This window comes from Anser brachyrhynchus (genome assembly GCF_964034855.1).
Source record: "Anser brachyrhynchus genome assembly, chromosome: 6".
NCBI classification, from domain to species: domain Eukaryota; kingdom Metazoa; phylum Chordata; class Aves; order Anseriformes; family Anatidae; genus Anser; species Anser brachyrhynchus.
In genome coordinates, this window is record NC_137700.1 from 27,309,442 (window position 1) to 27,320,773 (window position 11,332).

The 11,332-nt window shown below is 37.6% G+C and overlaps 1 protein-coding gene across 4 annotated transcripts in view; it reads left to right on the forward strand.

Annotated features, from left to right (window-relative positions):
- The window catches only part of KIF20B (kinesin family member 20B), a 39,106-nt gene that overhangs the window by 9,302 nt on the left and 18,472 nt on the right, over positions 1-11,332 (forward strand). For 3 of the 4 annotated variants that reach the window (XM_080597713.1, XM_080597715.1, XM_080597716.1), the window contains exons 9-19: positions 429-540; positions 1,109-1,180; positions 1,664-1,810; positions 3,164-3,326; positions 4,348-4,602; positions 5,340-5,479; positions 6,003-6,153; positions 6,651-6,918; positions 7,515-7,576; positions 7,767-7,886; positions 9,478-9,670. In XM_080597713.1, the coding sequence (XP_080453839.1) occupies positions 429-540; positions 1,109-1,180; positions 1,664-1,810; positions 3,164-3,326; positions 4,348-4,602; positions 5,340-5,479; positions 6,003-6,153; positions 6,651-6,918; positions 7,515-7,576; positions 7,767-7,886; positions 9,478-9,670 (1,683 nt within the window). The remainder of the gene's footprint in view (positions 1-428; positions 541-1,108; positions 1,181-1,663; positions 1,811-3,163; positions 3,327-4,347; positions 4,603-5,339; positions 5,480-6,002; positions 6,154-6,650; positions 6,919-7,514; positions 7,577-7,766; positions 7,887-9,477; positions 9,671-11,332) is intronic. The other variant, XM_080597714.1, reaches the window with a different exon arrangement.

Here is an 11,332-nt window from a genome sequence, read left to right on the forward strand (position 1 = left end):
CTAAAAGGTATCCAGATAACCTGTTCTGGGTGTTCTCTCCCATACTCCCAGTCTGCAGGCTGAAACAAAGCGTTTCAGGTAGAATTCTGCCTTAATGTAGACATAGGAGCTCTCTAATATTAGAGCCTATGTCTTGGCTTTTCAGTGCTCATGCTAAGGCTGCGTGCTTAATTTGGATAGACCATGCTTTAGTGCGTTGATAGGATGAGATGTGATATACCTTGCCCTTTCTTTTCCATTGGAGGAGGAATTTAATCTTCTGTTATCATTCTACAATTTGTCTGAAGAGTTTTAGTAAAATTAATAAAAAAATAAAACATTTGTATGTCTTGAAAACGTATTATCCTTGGTGTGCATACGCTATCCCCTGCTCTCTTCTTTCTGTTTGTCTAATGATGTTTACAAAATGATTTTCTTTCTTCCTAAAGATCTGCAATGGGTTCAGATTTCTGATTCCAGAGAAGCTTCTAGACTTCTGAAGCTGGGGCTGAAACACCAGAGTATTGCAAGTACAAAACTAAATACTTCCTCCAGCAGAAGGTGAGATGAATTTTGAATAACATTGAATATAGGATGGTGTGGGTGGGAGGGAGAAGCTAAAATATGGCCTGTGGCTTTTGGAGGGGAAGAGGTTTTAACAAGTTCTAGATATATAGGTTTCAGTTTGATGTCCTCTAATAGTATGCGACCGAATGCTTTAAATCAAAAGGATTCTTCCTTCAAGAAGATGAACGTGTACAAAAGCTAACAACATTTTGTCGAATATTCTCTTTAAGGCAGAAAAACTTAGCTTTAGTCCATCTAGATAAGGGGGGGGGGGGGAAAATACATACAACAAAAACTTGTACACTGAAAGAAACCCTGAAAAGAATAGAAGGTTTCATGTAGATGAAGACCAAGAAATTCTTCCTCTAAGAGAAGTGATTGTTTGAAATGGTAAATAGTGTGAGTTCCAGCTGTTTAAAAAGTTTAATGTATCTGATAGAGTAAATTCTTAGATATATGGATAGATTTAACGGTGTTTTGAACAAGTGTTGTAGATGGCCAAGTGTTTTTTCTAAGTTTTAGTCTCGCTTCATTTCTCTCTACTTTCAACTTCTCCTTTCAGTCATAGCATATTCACAGTTAAGGTACTGAAAATTGAGGACTTGGAAACGCCACGGGTGACACAAGTCAATGAGTAAGTTCAGAGCAGAGTTCCCCTTTTCCTTTGGGATGAAGTTATTAGTTATCTTCCATGTTGGTATATTGGTACTATGCTGTACATCTAGTGCTCCCTGGCCTCATGCATAAAATTGTGGTTTCCCTATTTGTTATCTATATATATATAGTACTAAGCCCTCTACCCCAAGCTGTCAGGTTGCAATATTCTATATCTTGCATCCTCTGCTCAGCACAACATTCCCGTAGTCTGCTTCACTCTACTTCTGAAGTTATACAAGTCCTCACACGGAAGGGGATGAAGGGGAAATATAGGAAGCTTGTTGGGGAGGAGTTTGGCAGGAAGTAGCGTGAAACTTCATTGGGGAAGCAATGCTGAAAAGGTGGAAGGGTTCATGTAGATGAAGACAAAGAAATTCTTCCTCTAAGAAAAGTTGATTGAAATGGTAAATAGTGCATGTTCCAAGGCAAGAAAGCTGAATTTTCCTATTTTTGCCTTTAGATTGTCACTGTGTGATCTTGCTGGTTCAGAAAGATGCACCAAGACACGTAATGAAGGTGATAGATTGAAAGAGAGTGGAAATATAAATACCTCTCTCCTGATTCTAGGCAAGTGTATTAATGCACTCAAGAACTGTCAACAGTCAAAGTAAGTCCTACAGGTTGCAAACAGGTTATACTTTTCATGTATTACGTACAACCGCTAAGCAAGCGTTTAAAATATACTAGCTGACACTAAGTTTCTTCTGGAAAAGATGGATAGACTTTCCAGATGAATAAAGTCTTTTTGATCTACTAAAGTGCTCTATAAATTTGCTTGCTTTGCTTTTAATTAAATCATTAAATTCTAAATTGGTAAATGTGCTATCATAGGTTTTAGCAATTTAACTCTTTTTCTGAGTTTGGCTTGTCAAACAAATTCTGGAATGAGTTTAAAACCGCCTTTCACTACTGTCACTGTAAATGAGTTAAACTTTCAACCTTTTATTTCTCCTTCGTTAACTAATCTCATTTGTTACATAATTGTACTGTCCCAATTTTCCTCACAATGATAATGCTGTGCTTATCCTAAGAAAAAGCATTTTTCTCCAAATCTTGATATAATGTTAGCCAGATCAGAAAGAATGGTAACCATATGCAGACAAAAAAGCCTACCTGCTATTTACAGGCTAGATTGGGATCTAAATGAGAGTAGACTGAACTGTTTGTATTTTAAACAACTGTACAATATATAGTCACATCTGGTTGTAACTTCCCAGGAACTCTTTTCCACAGCTTCTCATCTGAAGATCTGTTTCTGTTCCAGAAGTTTAATGTACTCACTTTGCTCGTGATATGCCCTTATGAGCTTTACCACTTGTGCCATAACACTGTGCCTGACAGCCTATTCCAAGTCTATTATGCTTAAAATAAGATTTTAAAAAAAGCTTTGCTAGTGACTTACAGTCTCTTATCTTTCTGTCCTTTCTAGATGGGAAAGATGCATTAAAACTAGCAGATTCTTAAAGGGCTTGAATGTATTCAGAATGTCTTTCTGGTCCTAATAACTTGGAATTCTAACAATATAGAACAAATGTTCTGAAGCATGATCTCTTAAAATATTTATGACTTTTTTGCAGTTATTTTCTTAAAATGATTGGTTATTGTTCCTGCCTGTGGGCCACATGTTCTGACAGTAACTGCCTCGATAAGTTCTGTAGCACTATTCACGTAATTCAGTAGCTGTCATGTGAGGCTATGTGACCTACCATAGGTTAAATGTTGAACCTGTTCAAGTGCTCCCATTGGTGGTTTTACTGTATTCTAACTGAGAAGATAATGGCTAAGTAGCAGCTGAAACAGCCATGCAATCTCCATGAGCAGGTGTATCTAGCAAAAAACCAATTTTAATTGATATAAAGACTACTGTAGTTAACAATAGCTTGTAGTCTTCCAGCTGGATAGCTCTTACATTGACTGGAAGTTATTTAACTTCTGGCCATGATTTTTTTTGTCTTTAAAGGCTGCAGCAGCACATACCATTTCGGGAGAGTAAGTTAACTCATTTTCTTCAAGGATTTCTCAGTGGAAGAGGGAAAGTATACATGATAGTAAACATAAGCCAATGTGCTTCAGCATATGATGAAACGCTCAATGTGCTGAAGTTCTCAGCCATTGCACAAAAAGTAAGTGTATTGTAGTTTATCTTGTTGATCAATGCTTATGATTTGCATTTAAAGAAGAAGCTCTAGAGGCTCTCTCACTTCTAAGAACATGAATTTAATTACTGCATTTCATTTCTCCATGTTGTAGTCAAATTTTCTAATTACTTTTAGTCAGGCTTTATTTCCTTGTGAAGTGTTTAAAAAGCTCTACTAGAACATTCTTTTACTTTGGAGTGTGGGGGCAGGAGCATCCTCTACGAAGAATCTAATTCCTACAAAATGTCCAGCCTAACAGGAAGAGGCTTGTTATATTTAGAAGAAATTTCCTAAAATTGGGTAAACTTTCTTTCTCTGCTCAAAACATGGTCCCATCCAGGAGAGCATGTCTAGCTGCCCCGTATGCTACTGTTATCCTAATTCTGAATATTGTTCAAGTATTGACAAAAGTTGAACAGCAAAGAGTCTGAAGGGCGTCAGTAGGAAAGTGGAGGTTAAGCAGAATGGGTAAGAGTAAATGCAATGATATAACCTTGATAAAGATGGAAGACTAAAGTGTCAGATCAGTGCTGGAGCCTTAATGGAAGACAAAGCTTCTGAGAGTTTGTGTTGCAAGGACAATAGGTGGATGAGGCCTTTGGGATGTGGACTTATCTAAGGAGGTTAAATGTGAGACTAGAAGCAGCAGACTGTAAGGATGATACAGTTGTGCAAGACAGAATTTGTAGGATGACATTCAGTTGCATTTAATGCAACTGGAAACTCAAAATAGAAAATGTAGAAATCTGCTGCATGAGTGGCAACTCTTGTATGTCTTCCAGCTAGTGAAACTTGGTGTTCCTGGGTTCAAAAGAAAGGTTGGACTCTGAAGTGAATCCTTTGTACTTCAGCTGAAAACTGGTTTAAGTGGTGACTCTGAACAGAGCGTAGACCAAGGGAGTACTGTGCCTGTAGAAAGCTATAGGAAACTGCAGCAGGTGTCTCCTGGAAGTGCTAGTAAAGGTTTAAGAAATACTGATTGTTTTGTTCTTTATTTCCTGGGTAGGTTTTAGTTATGGACACATCTATTCTTCCTCATGATCAGTCATTTGGCCAGAAATTGGCAAGAGAATCATCGCTGCTTAGTGTTGCTAAAACGTCTATCCCGAGGAAAAGAGCTACTGTTCTATGGGACCGGAGCTTAGAAGATGTGATTGAAGGTGATGATGATGAGATGGAGGAACATCATAGTATGGCGGAAGAAGAAGAAGAGCAGAAACATGACGAAACTCAAGTCCTTATTGGAAAAGAAGAATATACAGTATGTACCAGGACTATTTTAAGAATTAGTGTAGCACTGAGTCTTGAAACAATGTATTCTGGTTTCCCCCATCTCTCTCCTATTCCTTCTGATCACCTTATTTTTCCATAAATCCAGTGTTAAGAACTAAAAGCGGGATTACTCATACTTGTCATCTAGTGTAGGAAAGCTGCATGAAATGTGTCTAAATACACATTGAGCAATGAGACATGCAGGTTTGCTTTTATTGGCTTTGTGTAACCTCTGGTCAGTATGTGTCAAGGATTACTTGTGTTCTAGCAACAGAGACGACCTTTCCCTTACATTTTGTGAACAGAAAACCTCTTTTTTTAAGAAGGAGACTCTAGTCTGTTTTGGGACAGTGCTTCTTTGGAAAGTCACTTCCAGATAAAAGAGAGGAGGGAATAGACTAGAGTCTGTTTTGTGGAGGTTTCACTGATCTCAACCAAAAATGGGTATTTGGAATACAAGAGCTAAAAAAGCTTAATTTGGCAGGACTTAAAGTTCCTGACAAATGCTTTTTCTGTGCAAACTTATCTGTTTGGTACTAGCACAGAATTTTATATTTCATCTAATTGTGAATGCTCTTATTTATGAATAAGTTAATAAAAACTGGAAGATCTTTTTTCAAACAGTGTGAAGTGGTATTTTAGTGTTTGAGGAATGGGGGGAAAAAAAATCTCGCTTCTGGGGAAGCCATTACTTTATGAAAAACTTAATGCTAATTGTAATTCTAGGCACTGCTGAATCTTATAGAAGACCTGAAGAAAAAACTTATTACTGAAAGGAAGAATAAGCTAGTGCTGGAGCTAAAAATTCGTGAAGAAGTGGTACAAGAATTTGTCGAATACTTCGCTCAGCGGGAAATAGATTTCATGTAAGTTAGCTTTTAATTTGACTTAGAACTATTGCTTAAAAAAAAAAGAAAGCGAATACACTTATTTCTTAAAATCTGACCCTTGGCCATAATAGACTGTACTCTTCTGCTAGGCTTGCTCTGTTACTCTTACCTGTTAATATATCTGTTTGTGTTTGGACTATGAGTTCAGGAAAAATACACTGTGTGAAAGGTTGGGGGGAGGTGGGAATCTGTATCTCTGGAGTCCTTGGTGATACTCAAAACAAGTGTTCTGGCTTAAGAAACCTAGAAAAAATGCTTCTAGGATACACTTGCATCTGTTGTAATCCCTCCTTGCCCTGTCTGCTGCCATCTCCCAATTCCACCCCCCCAACAAATCTTGGGGAGTGGGGGAAATACACTTCTCTTTTAGTGTAAGAGTAGTATTCTGTGTATTATTCTGTTGTGACAAAATAAAGGAGAAACATCTTTGTTTACAGGAAGCTATACTAGTAACAGCTCAGATTGGCTAGCTTTTAGCTGACTTTCTTTTCTACTATAGAGAGCGTCTTTGTAATGAACGTGAACGGGTCGAAGAAAATTCTGAAAGGCGTCTGGAAATCTTCAAGGAACTTGTAAATGGTTATGTTAAAAACCCTGATGAAGAAGATAAATTGAAGGATCTGTCTTGCAGTGAGCAGGCAGGACCTCGGGTATTTTTTATTCACTTTTCCCCTGAAACATTTTCGGTTTTACTCATTACTTGTTATGGGGTGGTATCCCTTATTGGGATTAGACAGGAGGATTGTTTCAAGGAACTGCATGTTGTAAAGCTGTATCCTCAGCAAGACGTTAAATGAAATATAGGTACAAGAATAGTTGCTGAGTCTTAAGTACATGTTCAGAAGTCTTAGCTTGTATTTTAAACTTGGATGCAAGTTATCTGTAGATGTATGAAAGGGAATGTAATGGTGGGTCATTAGATGCTATAGAAATAGAGTAGCTGTTACGTGATAATAGGCTTGTATGTGGAGGAAGACAAGGACTGGCAATCAAGTTGCATATGAACTCACAAGTTGCGTTTTGAAGCTGGAACTAAAATTGTTTTTATATAGTTTAATTCATAATGGTGTTCTACATTCATTTTCTAGAAATAATGGCAATTGTGTAATTATTTGCCAATTTTTAATGGATGTGAAATATCTTTCAGGATGGAGAATATAGCATAATGCCAGGCACCTGCATTATTCTTGAGCACATTATTGATTCTCTGCAGAAGGATGTCATTGATATTAAAAAGCATGCAGAAGCAGCACATAACTACGTTGTGTCCCTAGAGGACCCACAGGAAGCTATAGATTGGCTTGAAGAGCAACTGGGAAAAATTACCACTGAACTAACAAAGACCGAAGAAGAATTGACAAAGAAAACCACTGAACTAACCAAAGCTGAAGAAGAGCTGACTCAGAAAAACAGGGGTGAGTTAGGTATAATTGATATGGAAGGCAGAAGAAAGATATAGTTAACCAAGGTGAAATGGAAATAATTAACTCATTTGAGCAGGAACTGGGGGCGGGGAGGAGGGAAGCTCTAGTTTTGGGAACCACGTTGCATACCAGAAGTGGTAACCTGTGCTGTGCGTATTCAGGTTGAACAAGACACCAATCTTGGTTGTTCCATTTTATTTTATTTTTGAGACAAGTCTGCAACGAACAGTTTTAAGCTTTCTGAAGTGTGGGGTAAAATGTCAATGTTACTGATGATTATATTGTAATCCCTACACTTTACATCTTGTTGAGGCAGTGTTTTCAGGTACCTTGTGGAACATCCATAAATGATACTCACAACAATGATTTCAACATTCTCTTGATATGCTTAATATGGGTTGCAAGACTCCATTATCCTTCTCCAAGAAATCTAGACAACTTTTGAAATGTGTTCTATGAGAAGTTAACGTGAAAACAAATCAATTTATTCAAAAGCTACTTAGGTACAAGAGTATCTAGAAAAATGGACTAGTGAGTAAACAATATAATGGCTGCTTATATGATGCAAGCTTCTCTGTATGTTACAGACCTTGAAATGCAGACGGTTAAATTGGATGAGTCTGCTGAGCAACTTAAAAAAGCAACTGAGGTAACTCTATCAAGAAAATCTTGTGCTATTTGTTCTTATTCTGGTAGCTTAAAATGTCTTTTTCAGTATGTTTCTAGCTCTTTCGCTTGCGCTTAGTTTATCTGAACTTGCTTTAAAATGCATTATGTAATTCAACTCCTTAATACTACATTAGAAACTGATGACTGAACTACTGTTTCATATTTCCAAGAAAATGAATACCCAGAATGCAAGGATTCAAGAGCTAATGGACATCGTGGGGCAAAAGGATGATGTTATTACGAGGCTACAAGATTTAATATCCCATTTAGAAGAAACTGTAAAAGACTATGTAAGTTTTACATATCTCAATTTTCTTTATTAAAAAAATCTAGATCTATGCTTGCCATGGATTTATCTGTTTTGGAAAACTGTAATTTTCTGTAAGTAGTTAGAAATTTTAGGTTCAGTCTCAACGCACTTGTTTCCATTTCAAGCAATACCAAGTGGAAAGTGTGTGTGTTGGGGTTGAAATACGAAAGATGAGACTTCAGAAGCGTGGAACTGAAGTTACTGGAGGACTGTTGATGAGACTGAGTAGGCCCTCTAAAGAAACAGCTCACAATGGGAGGGTTTAGGCAGTGGGAACAGACAGATTGTGTCACTGTCTGTACTTTTACCCGAATGAAATGGAGGACTGAGAGGAGGTCTCCCACAGGAAGAGTTCAAATTTAATTGAAGTTCGAGGTTAATAATACAAAGACCAACTGTGTGAATTAGGAACAAATATCAGTGTGGCCCAACAACCATTACCCCACACACCCACTTTCAAAGGAAGAGCAACAGTATGTACAAGTGGATAACCAGGGTATCTATGCTTTTGTTGTGATTAATAAACTTGCTGCTGGCTAATGTACTGCTAGCTACTGAATACCTAAAGAGTACCTGGGCTGTGTGTGTAGATTTAAAAATAAAAAAGAAAACATGCAGTTGCTTTTTTGAACCTGATGTTCAGTAGCCTTAAGTAGTTCTGAGAAAACTTTAAATGGAGTTTACTTTGTCAGCATTCAATCAGTTTCTCTTCCCCCTGAAAAATTAAGGCTTTGACCTTGCTTAGTCTTTGAGTGCCTATCTCTTCCTCACTGCAATTTAGCTCTTCTATAGTATTAAAGCTGAGTGACAGTAGTGATGACTGCTACCTATAGTATTAAAGCTGAGTGAGAGTCGCGATGACTGCTACCTATTATTACTATTTCTTCCAAGAGCAAGGTTCCAACTCTATCCAGTGTTTCTATAAGGCTGTGTGGCATGACACTTAAAACATGGCCACAAACCTTAACGCTATTAGGAAGATTTTTTTCTTGAAGTACTGAAGATGAGTAATAAGTCCTCGGCAGTGCCAGCATGGCTTACTGTTTGTGTCATCTTGTAAGTAAAGAAACTAACTCATCTTAACTCTGTTAAATACCTGGTCTAAAGTGTGAACGACAGAACTGACCAGGCTTTCAAATTGCATTGTCTGTCATGATAAAAATGATCTGTGGCGTTGAAGTTGATTAAAACTCCAAACTGTACCAAAATACAAGTTCATCACTTCAGTGTCATAAGAGCTGATCATTTGTCCTTTGAACAAATTGGCAATTATATAAACTCTGTACATCAGAAATTCTTCTTCAGGTGGTAAACTCATTGATTGTATGTGAATCTTACATTTTGCAGTTTCCTGAGCTCTTGCTCTGCCTTCTATATTGAAAGCATTGTGCTCTTGGTATCTGAAGGCATACTTGCTCTTGTTTTAGGATATGTAACTGGTTTCTATGGGGGTTGTCAGAGGAACATCTTACCCAGATACCTTTTGTATGCAAATATATTTACAAAATGTGCTAAGACTTAAGTGCTCATTTTGTAAAAACTTCAATGTAACTGATTTTATTTTAATGCAGGACAAGACTGTATCTAGCATTAAAAGAAAAATGGCAGAAGAGAGCTCTAACAAAGTAACTGAAAGCAGCCAGTTAAAGAAATGTGAGGAAACTGTATTGGAAGTGGGAAGAAAGCGTAGTTTAGAAGATGAGCCTACTGCGGAAGAAGAGCCACCTACAAAGAAAGGTACAATTTCTACCATCACAGGACAAGGTGTCTTTCAAAAAAACTTGATTCCTATTCCAGAACAGAAGCCAAAAGTTGCGAAGCGTAAACTTTGTGGTATGAGGAGAAAATCTGTGCTAAAATGTAAATGGAAGTAACTTATGTAAATGCTTGTTTGCAGAAGGTCTTACACTGTTCACTCTTAAATGCTTAAAATAAAAGTTAGTTTTTTAGCCTGCTTCCTCTCTGTTGCTTTTTCCTCATCTGCTGATAAACTCCCAGACTCAGTAGTAATTCTAATCTTCAGGATTTTCGTATTAACCTTACTTCCACTTTTGCTATTCTTCTGGGAGAGTAACATCACCTGCTCACGTGCTTCAAAACTTTTCAGAACAAGCATCAAAGCTGTCAATGACTTATTAATTGCTCAGTCATACAATATGTGCTGTGAGACAAAGTTTAATTCTGTGTGTGTGCTGTGAACACACCAGCACTGGTCAAGATGATAGTGTTGGCAAAGAAGAAAAGATTTCCATCTGAATAGAAGTAACTATTTTAAGTCCATAGCTAGCCTGTTTTTGCATAGCTCTTATGTTTGGACTCTTGCTTTCTTTACTTTGTTTGCAAGTTTGCCAGGGTACCACTTCTTATTTCTATCAGCCTCATTGAAGTCTCTTAATCAACAAGATGGAGCTATATGGGCCTGATTTGTGCAGGCAGAGCTTACAGATACCATTTTGCATTTAACTTCTGGACACAGTTGGGCTTCAGTTTTCCTAGAATTATAGAAGCCATATGCAAAAAGGGAATCAGAAACTTCCCTTTGACACGTCCTTTTGACCCTTTCTTGCCTTTTCTTGCCTTCCTCTTGCAAAATAAGTTTGAGGAAGAAAATCTAGGCCTTGTTTGGATGAGGATGCTGCACCAGGAGGTAGGAGAAGCAAGTAATTCTCAACAGGTTCTAGGAGCGATGAGACAAAATAACAGCCAACAGGTTCATAAAGGGTTAAGCAGAGGTGTGTTTTTCAGTATTGGAACAACATGGCCAACTGTTTTGTGCAAGGAAAGGTCTGGAGGAAGTGACTAGGCTTGCCAACAGTAGCCAAGGGAGGTAAAATACTAGTCTGGGTGGACAAATGGTATGTGTGACCCAGTAGAGCTCTTCTGCTGTTTTTACAACTTAATTGAACAATTGTAAGGTATCTGAAGCCTTACTGAAGGAAGAACTTCTGTCTTTGTCAGAAGATGGTTTGGTATACAAAACACATCTCTGATTTCTCTTAATTTCCCTACTATCTTTGTTTGGTGTGAATATTGGATCCTAATGTGACCACTTGAAGGTACCACATATATCCGGGTTACAGGAGGGGGTGGGGGCAGTTGACGAAGCTGGTGTAGACTCCTTGATATACTGGATAGTAGTAGGTTCGTTATAATGACTAAAACACTCTCTCAAAACAACAACAACAAAAAAATAAAACTGAGAACTGACAGTTTCAGCATTGAGATTTTTCTGTTACGAAATACAGGCTATTCAGTCATGTTAGGTATTTCTCTTATTTATAGGTGTTGTGTAAGTGTCTGACTTCAAAACTGAGCTGTTAGATGTTCCATAATGGTGAAATTTTTTAACATATACTTTTAACCATTCTTGTTAAATATACTTGGCACAATAGAACAAAGAGCACAAACACATGGTGTTGGCTGTTT